At 42.7% G+C, this 13,429-nt stretch overlaps 2 protein-coding genes and 1 pseudogene across 2 annotated transcripts; all 3 read right to left on the bottom strand.

Moving 5' to 3' along the window:
• Positions 1-1,676: 1,676 nt before the first annotated feature.
• LOC115750278 lies at positions 1,677-3,166 on the bottom strand (annotated as a pseudogene).
• Positions 3,167-9,075: 5,909 nt separating this feature from the next.
• LOC115750309 (late embryogenesis abundant protein D-34-like) lies at positions 9,076-10,587 on the bottom strand. The gene is made up of 3 exons (XM_030687576.2): positions 10,057-10,587; positions 9,584-9,874; positions 9,076-9,442 (listed from the first exon to the last, which is right to left on the bottom strand). The coding sequence occupies exons 1-3, from the start codon at positions 10,387-10,389 to the stop codon at positions 9,278-9,280; spliced, it is 789 nt and encodes a 262-aa protein (XP_030543436.1). The 5' UTR covers positions 10,390-10,587; the 3' UTR covers positions 9,076-9,277.
• Positions 10,588-11,382: 795 nt separating this feature from the next.
• Positions 11,383-13,199, bottom strand: LOC115750280 (glyoxylase I 4). Its single transcript, XM_030687530.2, has 4 exons — positions 13,016-13,199; positions 12,695-12,925; positions 11,847-11,922; positions 11,383-11,699 (listed from the first exon to the last, which is right to left on the bottom strand). The coding sequence occupies exons 1-4, from the start codon at positions 13,094-13,096 to the stop codon at positions 11,662-11,664; spliced, it is 426 nt and encodes a 141-aa protein (XP_030543390.1). The 5' UTR covers positions 13,097-13,199; the 3' UTR covers positions 11,383-11,661.
• Between the last annotated feature and the right edge of the window lie 230 nt (positions 13,200-13,429).

Raw genomic sequence — 13,429 nt, 5'->3', positions numbered from 1 at the left:
TGTTGCATTGGAACTACGTCTCCTGAGGACAAACCAAATGTCACTACGACTAGACTTTTGCAAAAGCATGGAAACGATTTAATAACAAAGACACTCACATGAAATGCCGACAAATGGTCTGATGTTAACCTAACCTTTGAAGCAACCACCTTGTGACCAATTTGCTCAAAAACAAACAAACAAACAAATTAAAATACTTGTCAATTTTTTAACCCTACTTATTAAATGACAGATTCTTTTAGGATCCTCTTGGTTTGTCTCCCAGATTTGTCAGTTTCTTCATTTATAAAAGGAAAGAAACCCTTGTGCCCTTTTTTTGTCTAAAAAATCTCGTGGACTGAGTGGGACTCGTCAAATGAGTCTCTTTAGCTAGAAATTATGATTTCGTATATAATAGGACCATTTTCTGTGACAAACTTGATATAATAAATTATATAACTTATTAATAGTTGCAATTGAAGTGAACATAGCCTATTTATAATATAAATTCTGACAAGTCTATCCATCACAGTTGATTAGTCAAAATATTGGCCAACACTGACTGTCTATCCACGTTGTGTTAAACCCAACATGATATGGTAGCACGACCTTATACATGGTATCTGACGTTAGACAATGTTATTTAATTTATAACAGTCGATTTTTCACAAATTAAAGTATTTTATGGGTAATTTTATCCCACCTTCATAATAATTTTTAAAAACTTTCACATTATGTCCGCGCCGTAGAAGGTTTATATTGTAGAGATCGCTACTAACCATTTTCTGTAAACCAAGTATGTCAATACACCAAAGGGATATGAAATGAATGGAATCGTGATATGGATGGATTATAATGAATTGTTAGCAAGTGAAACAAACAAGCACTAAATATTGGCGATAGAAAGTTAACAATTATTGGAAGTGCACAACAGAAGTTGTTGGACTCATATTCACTCAAAAGCTTAATAATTCCAATGCATACCTTTATCCGTGGTCTCTCAACATATTTAGTTGGACTTACCTTCACTCAAAAATTTAAGTCATTGAGTTATGGGTTAACCAGGATATATTAACTACTCTGACTTCTCTATTGCATCCTAACAACAATTACACCAAGAAATCTGTTTTGACCATTCCCAAATCATTTATCTTAGGTTGGCCGACTTCTAGATGTCCCACTTCTATATTATATGGTTCGGAAGGTTACAATAAGCTACCTTCGTTTCTCATGTTTGTGGAAATTTTCCTTAGGTCACAAGTTGCCAATTTAAGTTTTGTTGCTTCGTGGGGTAAACCACACGAAAACATCGAATGGCCAAGAACTCCGGCTAGACCGAAGCCCGTAAATTGTTGTCGATTTTCCAAAATTAGCATGTTATGATTCTGATTTTGCATAATCAAATCCAACATTTGAACACATGTTGCATCAATCTTCGTGCTAATTACAGGGAAGAAGGGCCGTCCGAATTGTGAAATCGTCCGGTACAGTAATCCGATACATTATAATAACAATAAACCCAAAAGGCAACGATGATATTCCCGTTTTCGAGTGAAAAATCCAATGTCCCACCACACCAAAAGCCCCAAGTCCAGGACCACGCTCAAAACATCATGAAATGACAACCAACGTACTATTCCTAAGACCCAGGAGAATCATTAACATAACAAAAGGGTTGCAATTAGCCAATAAGCACAACAACCCGATGATTTTGTCTTTTTGCCAGACACAATGAGATTGAAATTACAGTTTTGTCTTTCCAACACATTTAATATTTCACATGTAGAGATACGGCAGATAACATAGGAAAATTGGAGAGATAAATCACGCATCGAGACATTAACATCCCACGCTTCCTTGGACTGCTAATTTCCAAGTAATTTGCTCTTTTGTCTTCACGGATGAAGCATCACTTTACACAAAAGACAAGATCAATCCATGGAAGAAACAGTCCCAAAGGAAAAATTTTTAAAAAAAAACTACCCAAAGCTTACCCTTTTCTCAAATTTTTTGTGTTCCTTCAGAGTGTCAACATTATAAGTGTTTATCACCCCATCGAACCACCGCACTGCCTCCGCCGCCGCCCCGTTTTCCGGCTCTTATCTGCCTCCGGCAGTGCCATCAAGCCAATGAAGAGGTCGGTGAAAGCTTCAATGATGAACTTGTGGGTGTGCTTAGGGTTGAGCCTGAGGTAACACAAGAGCAACTCGTGCAAGTACTCCCAATCGCCCCTCACATCCGTCAAAGCCCTTGCCTCAACCATCTCTTGCATTGATCTCCTGAAGTCCAAATAGGGGTCGGGCGAGTACTTGTGCACCGCGACCCCACCGGGCCCCGTTAGGGTCTCGGTCTCGGCCTCCGCTTCGGGCGCACTGGCGGCCTTCTTGGAAGTGGCGGTGGCAGTAGCCGCGGACTCAACGATCGAGTTGGAGCTGCCGGGAGAGGAAAGAAGAAGCGCCGTGAGGCGCAGACGGTGGCGAAGTCAGGCAGCGAGAGGGCGACGTCGAAGTCATCCGAGGACGAGAAGAGGTCCTCCGTGACAGTAGAGGGCGTAAAGGATTTGGAGGTGGAGTGGGAGGGGGTGGACGGATCTGACGTGAGGTCATAGATGGAGTTGTAGTTCTTGGCCAGGACTGAAGTTGGCGTGGCGGTGGTGCTGGTGGAAACTGGCGACGAGGACGGCGAGCCGTGGTTGTGGTGGTCGCGTTCTTGATCCTTTGAGGGCGCTGGCGGTGAAGAAGGAAGAGGAGGTAGGCACTTGAACCCAGGGAAGCAACGGTGGATGTTCTTCCACAAGATGTAGGACATTTTTCACCTCACAGAGAGAGAGAGACAGAGACAGAGACAGAGAGAGGCTTAAGGGTTTCTTCTTCAGGGGTATCACTGGAGGGTTGCTAAGGGATGAAGGAAGGGAAGGAAAATGGAGTTGGTGGGTTCATTTTCTCTCCATACGTTTTGAGAGAGAGAGAGAGAGAGAGAGAGTTGTGTCTTTGGAGAGCAATGATGAGGGAAGGAGGAGGAGGGAGTGAATGTATATATGTCTGTGTGTGTGTGTGTGGAGGAGGAGGAAAGTGTTTGGTTTGGGAAGAGAGCCTGCGAATGGTTCGTTCCTTTCAGCCATGGTGTGTGTAGGGACATTGGACAATGCGCCCTTTTGGGCAATATTTTTTATGGGTTTCGATTATTTTTTGGACTCCAATGTTGTCTTGTCCAATCTGATATGAGTAGAAAATAATGTTTGTGGCACTATGCTTGTCCTTTGTCAAAGCATGTCATTTGATTTCGGGGCAAAACCTGAAACCGAACCCGTGGAAAATATGACCGGTTTTAGGGTTTGTAGGGTAGATTTCAAATTCCAAAAACAGAGGAATCTTGTTCCGATAGATAGGTTACAAGTTTTAAGTAAATGGAATGAGAAACCTGTAATAAGTTTTGGTGTTTTTTTTTTGTATTTGTTTTCACTTGATCTTGTGGTATTACACGATCTCCGATGATGAGTGTATAGTCTAGAAACACTAGTTTGAATTTTCATTTTAGGCATTATTTATGACTGATGTTTTAATTTTTTTAATGTTTCATATCTATTAATATATCTATATTTGAGCTGTGGTTAAGTGGATTGTAACAGCAAGATGTAATCATTAAAGATGATTATTTACTGCATTCATTCAATTTGGAGTACATTTTGAACCCAAGTGGACCTTGGAACCTATAACAGGTAGGCTCCAAGATATATATGATAGGTTTTAGGTTCTAAAAAATGAGAAACTTATTCTAACGAGAAAGTTCCAGTTTATAGGTCAAACTTGTAAAAAATATGAAATCGCTCACCCCTAATCCTGTGGGGCAGCCACTAAGTAGTATATGGCGTGACTATGAAGCTTCAACTCCCTTAATTTTGGAAATGCCCACTTTTTTTTTTCTAGCTATTTAAGCACAGGATTCGACAACAACACTTCGACCCCAAAGCATGTCTAGACCTAACCGCACATACGATTGCAAAAACTTTTTCATAGTAAATCAAACATAAAATAATTAAAAATAAGAGCAAATTGGCATCAAAAGTTGTTGACCGGTTAATAACGTCGTGACCCATAATGTCAAATGAGATTTGAGAAGCCGATAGTGTGACAAGATAATGATACAATCTCAATCGCAAATATTACGAATGTCAAAAACTATATAGCAATCGTGGCGGGACCCACATCCGAGCTTATGCCTGGCATTCTACCGTGATACTATCACACCGTCATATTAGCAAGGATCCATGTCAAATTCCGTCCTGAGCCGACCGGCAACTACTGATTGAGTTTATTTTATTAAGGAAGGGGGAGTAGCAAGTGATCCAACCTAATGCCGATATGATAATCAAAGACAAATGAAAAGAGAGCAAGTGAATGGTGACAACACGTAGGGACCAAGCAGAAGCATGGGATTGGGAATGGCCCTCTCCAAATCTCACTCTTTTGTTTTTTTTTTTTTTCGTTGCACCCGGCGGACCACGATCCTGGTTATAGGGTCTCAAGGTCCACAACTTTTGCTATTTTTATCTTATTTGATTTTGTTTATTTTATGCACTAAATTGTTCTAGAATTTTGACTCCCTTCGATTATTGATTCGGCGGTTTCATGTATGGTTTTTTGCGTTTGATAAGCAAGCCGGTCAGCCGCCCGTTATTTGTCTTATTTTAGATGAATTTCGATAGACATAAGAATTACAAAAACGACGAAGCAATCTACCAGGTATAATAAATACATGCACTAACCTTGCTATGATCAACTCCAAAGCAAGTTAAATATTTCATCGCGCGAACTCGTTCGACTCTGGATCGTTTCGATCTATTTAAGAGGTTCTGCTCCAACGTGGACACGTGGGGCTCAATAACAATAAGATGCTTCCTTTTGTCGCTCGACCGAAAAGCTAGGGTTTCCATAATCATCAAACCGAGACGATGTCTACCTTTTTTTGAAGAAGAAAGTCATCAAAAAATTATAAATTTATGCCAATTGAATATTAAATCTTTTCATAATTTGCCAACTAAGTTTATGAGATCAATTTTGATCAATAATCACTGATATGGATGACATCTATTTTACGTTTGCGTGGCACAATCGGTACTGACCTTTTGAAGCGACGGAAACGACGGAAAAAGGATCGAGAGGCTGTCTCGTCTTCTTCTTTCCGAGGAGGTGTTTCCTTTGGGTGGGCGTGGATGCTAAAAAAATTGCAGAAAAAAACAAGAAGAGAGCACACGCCAGAATGCGCCATCACTTCACGTGCCCTAAAGAGCCCACAATTTCTTCACGGCCACATCAATCAATCAATCAATCACTCATGAACGTGACTCGTTAAATGAACCCAAAACGGAACGTTTATTTGAACATGGTGCATACGGCAAAAGCTAAGGGTAACACCAGGTCTGGTTGTTTACCGTTTATGAGGGAACAACTATGTACTGTGGATGCACTAAATTTAGATTTGATGTCCATGATTGCTCATCATTTAGCAAGATGCTAGCGTCGAACAAGGTTGTCCTAAGCATCGCCATCAAAATACGATACCTCGTCACGGACGATCAGGGGAGAAATAAAATTTTCAGTCAACTCTAACTTACTTATTCATATGATTTAATTTCATTCAAAAGTTTTACTTTACCAGTTAACTAAATGCATACGAGTTCTCTTTCCCACTCAGGTCAACTCCCCTTCGATCAAAGTCACCGCCCAAGTTGAGAAATCGGCACCGGAGTCCAATACCTCGTTTTTCGTGATCGCGAGGGAGAGCTCAAATCACGAGCTTCGCTGCACAGGATTTCACTTCATAGGAATAGATCATGGGATCGACCAAACGTAGTAAACCGCTCTATTTGCCACACAACTTGTAATTTCCAAGTTCATTGTTCTCCCGCTAATCCGCCACGCTCTTGCACGTCCGAATTGTCTTTATGCTCGTCATTCTTACGATGTAGGGGGTCCTGGAAGATCACGAGAGAGCCATGAGATTTCGAAAGGGAAATCAGACTGAGAGTCAAAGGCTAGGCGCACAGCGAGGCAAATGGAAGGAGTACCGAGGTTCTCACGCTACTGTTCGCAATTTTTGTGCTTCCCCACTGAATTATTGTCCTTTCCAAAGAGAGAGAGAAGCCCGAGTCAGCATCTGTCCTTGCACACTGCCCCGTTCAGATCAATTATGGTGGCCATCATTTGTTCGCACTTTCAAAAAAGCTGTATATGAGCCAAGAATGTGCGTGCATACATCATAATCAGCCGAGTAGGTTATGACTAGGACTGAACGAAACAGATCGATCCAATCGGGAATCGTCCGGACCGGATCGGCCGATTTGATCCAATTCCTAGTTTCATAGAATTGGAGATTCTAAAAAGAAACCAGACCGAATAATATCATTTTTTCTTAAAAGAAATTTTCTAAATGTAAACATAAACGTAAACCTAAAATGTTTAGTTTGACTTTTAGGTTTAGCTATAAGGTGATGCAAATAACGAAAGGTGATACATTAAATATGTCGTTAAAGAGAATAATTAATCACAAAAAAAAAATTGAGCAGGTAGGCAATTCGGTCCAGTTCCCTCTCATTGAAATTGGGAATTGGTTCACCCATTCCGGTTCCCAATTTCAGGGTGAGACCGGATCGAAGCGTGAACCGATCATTCGAAAACTCGACCGATTAATCAAATTCTACTGTGATAGATACTAGTCCTCTAATGAAAACACAAGAGTACACGCAAAATTTTCTTTCTGAAAAAGTTGCTAATATTTCGGAAAAAAATTGTTAACGCAGCCTATGTAAAAGAGGAAATAAAAATCGTTAACGCAGCCTGTGTAAAAGAGGAAATAAAAATCGTTCCGTGATTCGAGTTCTGGATCCATCTAAACCGTGATTTATCATGATAAATCTGCCGGATTGCACTGGATTAGATAAGGATGCTTCCGTCATAGCCTCACGGGTTCGGAACATCCTAACTGCCCATCGATCTCATAAAGTCTTGGCTACTGTTTATGGCGGAGGTTCAGATCATGCAATGGCGTAGGATTTGCCCCAACTGTACTCCCGCAAACAAATGGGGCGGCACCGGACATTCCATCGCTAGTTTGAAACTCATATGATAACGCTCGAGGGTGGCCGGCATCGGCTGCCCCTTCTCACACCTTTTACTATCAAGAGGAAAACATTTCGGAGGATGCTTTGCCGTTGCTGCGCTCCTCCGGTAATCCTATTTCGCACGCCAAGCAGACTCCTGAAGAAAAAGAAGAAGATGATGCCATTCGAACAGGGCATGTTCATGCGACAGATGACCACATCCATAGGAAAACACGAGAACTGTACATAGTGCGAATGACTGTTCTCCTACCAAAACTTTGTTTCACGTGCTTAATCTGAAATTCCTCGTGCATATGCAATGGCTTCCGTCGCTTGCGACAGAGCTCCGACAGTGTCCATCTCGACGGACGCCAAAGAGATAATTGAGCTGCAACATGAACATTCTGAATTGCTGTAGACAGTACCACAGTTTGCTACATGCATAGGTTAATGTCTGGCTCCAATAACATCTTCTGCAACAATTCATCATAGGGGAAGAGGTTTACGCTCTTCCAATATTCGTGTTTTGATCTTGAGCAAAGATCTGATCAAGGACCAACTCAACTCGAAGTGCTCGAATGTAATACTCCCAGAAGCTAGAGGCAGAACACGTGATAGAGAGACCTAATTTTGAGCGAAATAAATACCATGGCTTTGCTCTTTTCCAATAAAATCATCACGTAGCAAATCAGTCATTGTGCATTTTTTTGTTTAATCATGTAGCCTTCAATTTAATCGGCCAATAAGCTAATCGAAAATATGGCAAGTACAATTGCCATGACTTAAAGGGATATATAAGTTAATGTATGCACTAGGTTGGAGTGTTTGGGATTCATGGGAAGGACCGTGGTCCGCGGTCCGCTCATGTAGGTTATCACAGCCCTTATCCCATTATGGATAAACTACCAAAGGGCAGTTATCATTTAAATATAAAAAATTGCTAAGGCAGTTACCTCTCTCAACGTGATAATAGAATCACCTTTGTTCTGCCATTGATAAACTTGTCAATTCCTTCAACAAGGAAAGTACACAAAATAGTAAACGACGACAACATTCTTACCCCCTCTTGAACAAGATAACGTGACAGAATGATCTCTCGAGGGATTACAACAGTAATATCTAATTCGCGAAAACCCGAAGTATGTTCATTATGTGATATACTTCTTCGATCGGTGATCAAGTAAGTTTCCGGGCTTGTTAATTCCGAGTAATTCCGCTGTGTATGTTAGAGTGCATTGCTTCAAGAAGAATATCATCAACTTTTATAATCTAATTAAAATGAAAAAGTAGGGTAACCAACTCTATGAAAGTGAAATCAAGAATAGAATTTAAAGAGAATTACCAAAAAAGAAATCCTAAACGTAATTGTGCCAATTCAGCCATAGACTTGTTTTTTTTTTTTTTTTTTGCCAATTGAGTTATAAACATTTTACAATTATACATTTTCAGTCTATTTGACCGTCCGGTGCTGACATGATACATTTCTAATAATATTTTAAAATGTATATATATATATATATATATATTTTTTTTTTTTTTTTTTGGTTTGAGTCGCTGCCGGAAGCCTCGCCTAGCCCAGGCCCTCACCTAAGGGCGTGTCTACAGATTTAACCATGGCGAAGCTGAAAAATTAAGATTAAAATTAGTGCAATTTAACGGAATGGAAGTTATGCATGAACATAATATGAACATCTTCTCTCTATACCTAGCTGCTGTCAAAGATTTGATTTTTGAAATTTACCATCTCTCTTTTTTTATTGCCGACCTGTATAGCAATCCGCCAAAAAAAATTAATAAGCGTGATTACGCATTTTTATTATATAAATTATCTTCTTCTTTTTTTATAACATTTATCAACGCTTAATACTATATACTGCATTTTTTCGGCAAACCTGTTGGTTTCTCAAGTAGGTCCACAGGAAGAAAACAAGCTGAATATCTTCCTAAATGCCGTGCAGTATCAAAAATTCAGAACGAGGATTGGAGGAATGCTCGCAGATTGAACGAAAGACTTGCAAATTTGAAACAAAGACAACAGAGAGGAGCGAAAAAGTTCAAAAGACAAGACCCAGCAATGCACAGATGTTACCACACCGCACGCTTTACATCGAGAAGAAAACACATCCAAGAGAAGACGAAAACCCAGACAAAAAGCCCCGTCTTATCGAACAAAGCTTCCTCTCCGAACTCTTTCTTGTCTCAAGGGTTGACAGCTTCGTTGAGTCGAGCGGCGGCGGCGACCGAGGCCGCCACACCACCCGGCTGCGTCACCACGTTGGGGTTGTTCCTCAGCTCCGCGCTCGCCACCCCTTCGGCATCTTGCCTCGTCGCCGCCTTGTCGGCCGGCAGCTTCTCCTTCGCACCCTACAAGGGCAAACAAACACGAACCGCCTTCGTTACTGGTATGGAATATTCCAAATGTGATGAGTCCAGTGCCGTCGCATAACAACAACAATAGGTAGGATCAAATCTTCAAAACGCGCTGCTAAAGCTTCTATGGCATACCGTCAAGACGTCGCCCAATTTGATCTTGTCCTCGTCCCTGTCGACCCCCTCGTTGTGAGCAGCCGCGGATTGAGCGGAAGCGGCTAGGCCCCCGGGACTTATGACGTTGGATCCGGTCGCCCTAACCTCCGCCGCTTGAATTGCGGCAGCGTCGCTCTGCTCCACCGGCTTGCCTCCCACTGTCAGGGCCACCGCTTCGAGCGCTTCACCAATGGTGATCGCGCTCTGCTCCACCACAGCTGCCGGTTCCGAGTGTTGCACCGGCGTGGGTTCGACATATTGTCCAACGACCTGATCGCGACAGAAACTGTGAGAACCGATTAAGAGTCCCAGTTGCACCAACTCACGTAAATACACTAAATGCTAAGTCATAATTGCCACCTCGCTTAATGAACTAATTCAATGAACGAGTAGCATCTTTCCAGAAATTCTGTTTTTCCCCACATACAGAAGTACATAGAAAAGAAGGAAACCTGTCCGGCCACTGCTTCAGTGATTATTCGCTGACCGGGGACATCGGTCTCAGTGACAGTGACGCCTTGGTCTTTGGCCACGTCTGTCGCATCGCGGTGGCCAACCAGGCCGGCCTGCTCGTTCCTGGTAGCAGCGGACTGCATGACGGCAGCAGGGCTGCCCTTCTGGGTCTGGCCGAAGACCACGGCCTCGGCAGTTTGCATCATTGCTGCGTCCTGAGGAGCGATGGGCTTTGAGGCGAGGTCGCTGGAGACGTCGAAGACGTCACCGTACTTGACGGGATCACGGCCGGCTTGGCCTTGCTCCGGTCTCTGTGGCTGGTCCTGGCTCATTTTTCCTTGGTCGTGCGCTTGCTGACTACGTGACTCGTGTTCTACAAAGGATGAACGTACGAGGTTTCGTCGTCTATGAAGAGCTCGGCAGCATGGCTTTCGTTGTGGGAGCGATCCGTGGCAAGAGAATGAGGTTCGGAGACCCCGAAATGGTCGACGCGTGGCTGAACTCAGCAGACGTGGCAGCCTGAGACTTGCTGACGTCAGGAACTTCAGAAGACGTGGCGTGGCTGGGGGGAGCCACCTGGCTTTCCTCTTTCGCATTTTTTTACTTTGGACAAATTTGAAAAGTTGAACAAACGGCAATGTCAAGCATCAAGTTGCACATTTGGCAAGGGGACTGTATAAATCCCATCAAAGTTCGTCTAAGGACGTCCAGTCTAATATAAGAGATTTACATCTGTCTCGTTTCGATAAAAATATTTTTCGTTTATGTATTTTTATAAGTATACAAACAAATATTTTTTACGAAAATATTTTTCAAATCATTTATTCTTCGTGAAATAAAATTAAGATGAAAAACGAGATATATTTGTTGTAAAAGAGGGAGAGAGGGGGATAATTTAAAATTTTCTCTTTGAATTCTGTCTCCCCGCCCTCTCTATATCTTGTGGAATCATATATGACGAAAAAACCATGTTTGTTTTCTCAATCAACATATTCTTAAAGAGCAAATCTCAATAACTTCTTGATCTTGATCCCCAATCCTAGATTTCGAAATGGATCTCATGTTATATTCCTAGCTTGTTGTGACAAAGAGATACTTCTATCTCGACTGAACAAGTGAATCGATGAATGAAAGCGGAAGAATCGGAGTTCAACCCCTTTTCTTTCCGGATCACTTCCCGGAAATATAGACATGCCTACCCCCCTTCAAATCCAACGAGCCTCTTATTCCACTCTCATGACTTCCCAAACAGAGTTTTTAAGTATATAAGAACCTAGCAATTCTCAAAGTCTGCTATTGTCCACTAGATGTTTTGGAACATGATATCTACACCACATGGGGTTCATACTTGTTCATTTATTGAATGGATTTTGGTTTGGTCACACTGAAATAGCATGATGCACAACTAAAAGTGATCAAAGAGCAATACGAATATCAAGTTCAGGTTGTGTTGCGGACTGGGATCACGATAGTAAGAATTGCGTTTACAGGATGATCGGTCACGGGTACAACTAACTCCATTTCACAAAGTCTGGTAATAGTTTCTTACATACTAACCACCACATCTCGACCTCCTCTGCTTCGCTTCGACGAACAACCACCAATCAAGGATCCTCCCTGCTCGCAACCTCCACACCATTACCTGCACAGGGAACAATGTATCGATATTCTTTCCTAAACAGGAAAGCACAACTTACATATCATACCATCCATTAGAAAACAGTTCAGCCGAGGAAGCTGAGATGTCAATTTGGTGGCACTGAGGGACAATGCCGCTAGAAAAGCTTACCATCTGGATCGAAGAAGAAGATCTGCTTCACCTTGCCATTCGGCAAAGCCCTCTGAAAAGTTTCGATCCCTTTCTCCTGCACAGCCATGAGTCGCCAAATGAATATCGATGAAAAGAGTACGTAAAAGAACATGCTGAACTCGAACATTACCACACATTCACTCAGTAACGTTGCCAAAATGATTGTGCCAAACTATCAAAAACTCAAAACTTCCCAATAATTTTGGCAGTTTAATTGATTTGAAAACAACTTAAGCAGCACAACCACCATCCGGGAAGAATTCCACGCGCAAACAGCAAAGCTTATGCGAGCAAAAAATAATGATCAAGATGCCTTCCTAAATTGCTTCACAAGCACTTATTCATCAAACATATGAATCCAATAAAAACTCATATTGCAACCTTGCCTATCTGACTATAACTCCTAATACTCTCATTGTCAGCAAATTGAATTGCTTATCTACACTGCGCTAACCACGAAGGGGCCTCAATGCAAAGCCTTTGGGAGATGAAGTTGGAACATAAATTGAATTGACCCTCCCAAACAGACCATGCAAAATAAAAGACCAAATGAACAGAGAAAGTATCTCCCCGACAATCAAACATCTCTTACGACATCCATAGGCCCGTGAAACCGACAACGACAGCAAAAGCCATTAACCCCACATCACATATTACTACGAAATAGCATGCTCAATAACACGGTATTGGCAGTGCTAGCACCCGTGAAGTAATCATGGCTACAATGACCAGACCTCCTAGACAACGACGCATCACTCCAGTTTTCGTCACACACCCCCACGTAACCAATGCAACATCCCCTGAACCAAACAAAAAGGGAAATCTACCTTGAGAGTTTGCACAAAAGCATCGAAGTTGGAGATGGAGAAGCAGACGTGGTGGCCTCCGGGAAGGTACTTGGGGTCGACGGTCGGCGAGGTCGCGCTGTACGGGCCCTCGGGGAGCCTGGTCTCCGGCGACCGCTCGATGAGGTGGAGGAAGAAGCCCGTGGAGGGCAAGCTCAGCCATATCACCTTGAACTCGAAGTTGGGGCTCTCCACCTCCTCGAATCCCAGAATCTGCAATCAGCAAAAGAAGCAATTCAGGACCCAAACCAAAAAAAAAAAAGGGGGGTGAGAAGCCCGATCGGTGGGGAGATAGAGAGAGACCTCTTTGTAGAACTCGGCTAAGCGCCGGATGTCGGAGGATTCTCGCGAGACGTGGTTGAGACACGCGCCTTTCGCTGCCATTGTCGTTTCTGGTTTCGCAAGGAGCGAGGAGAGAGACTGAATCGGAGACAAGCTTTGAGACCGAGAGAGAAGCTCTGGCTTTTCTTCTTTCTTGTTTCTAGCTGTTGACGTTTCTGGTAGACAACGGGTCACGGGGGGCTACTAAGTGCATTCTTTCTTTCAACTTCGGGCCCGGGTCGGGCTTGACTTTCTGTCCAGATCTAACCATCCCAGATGAATGATGGGACAATACTTCAGGCTAGGCCGGAAGTGGCTCAGACCCTATAGGGTCGGGCCAGGTTTCCTTACTAAACGGCCTTGTCCGAGCTAGTCCAACTATGCCCTTCGTGCCCG

The sequence above is a fragment of the Rhodamnia argentea genome, chromosome 1 (genome assembly GCF_020921035.1).
Source record: "Rhodamnia argentea isolate NSW1041297 chromosome 1, ASM2092103v1, whole genome shotgun sequence".
NCBI lineage: Eukaryota > Viridiplantae > Streptophyta > Magnoliopsida > Myrtales > Myrtaceae > Rhodamnia > Rhodamnia argentea.
The sequence above is the reverse complement of the archived record's forward strand: the minus strand, read 5'-3'. Positions and strand labels throughout refer to the sequence as shown.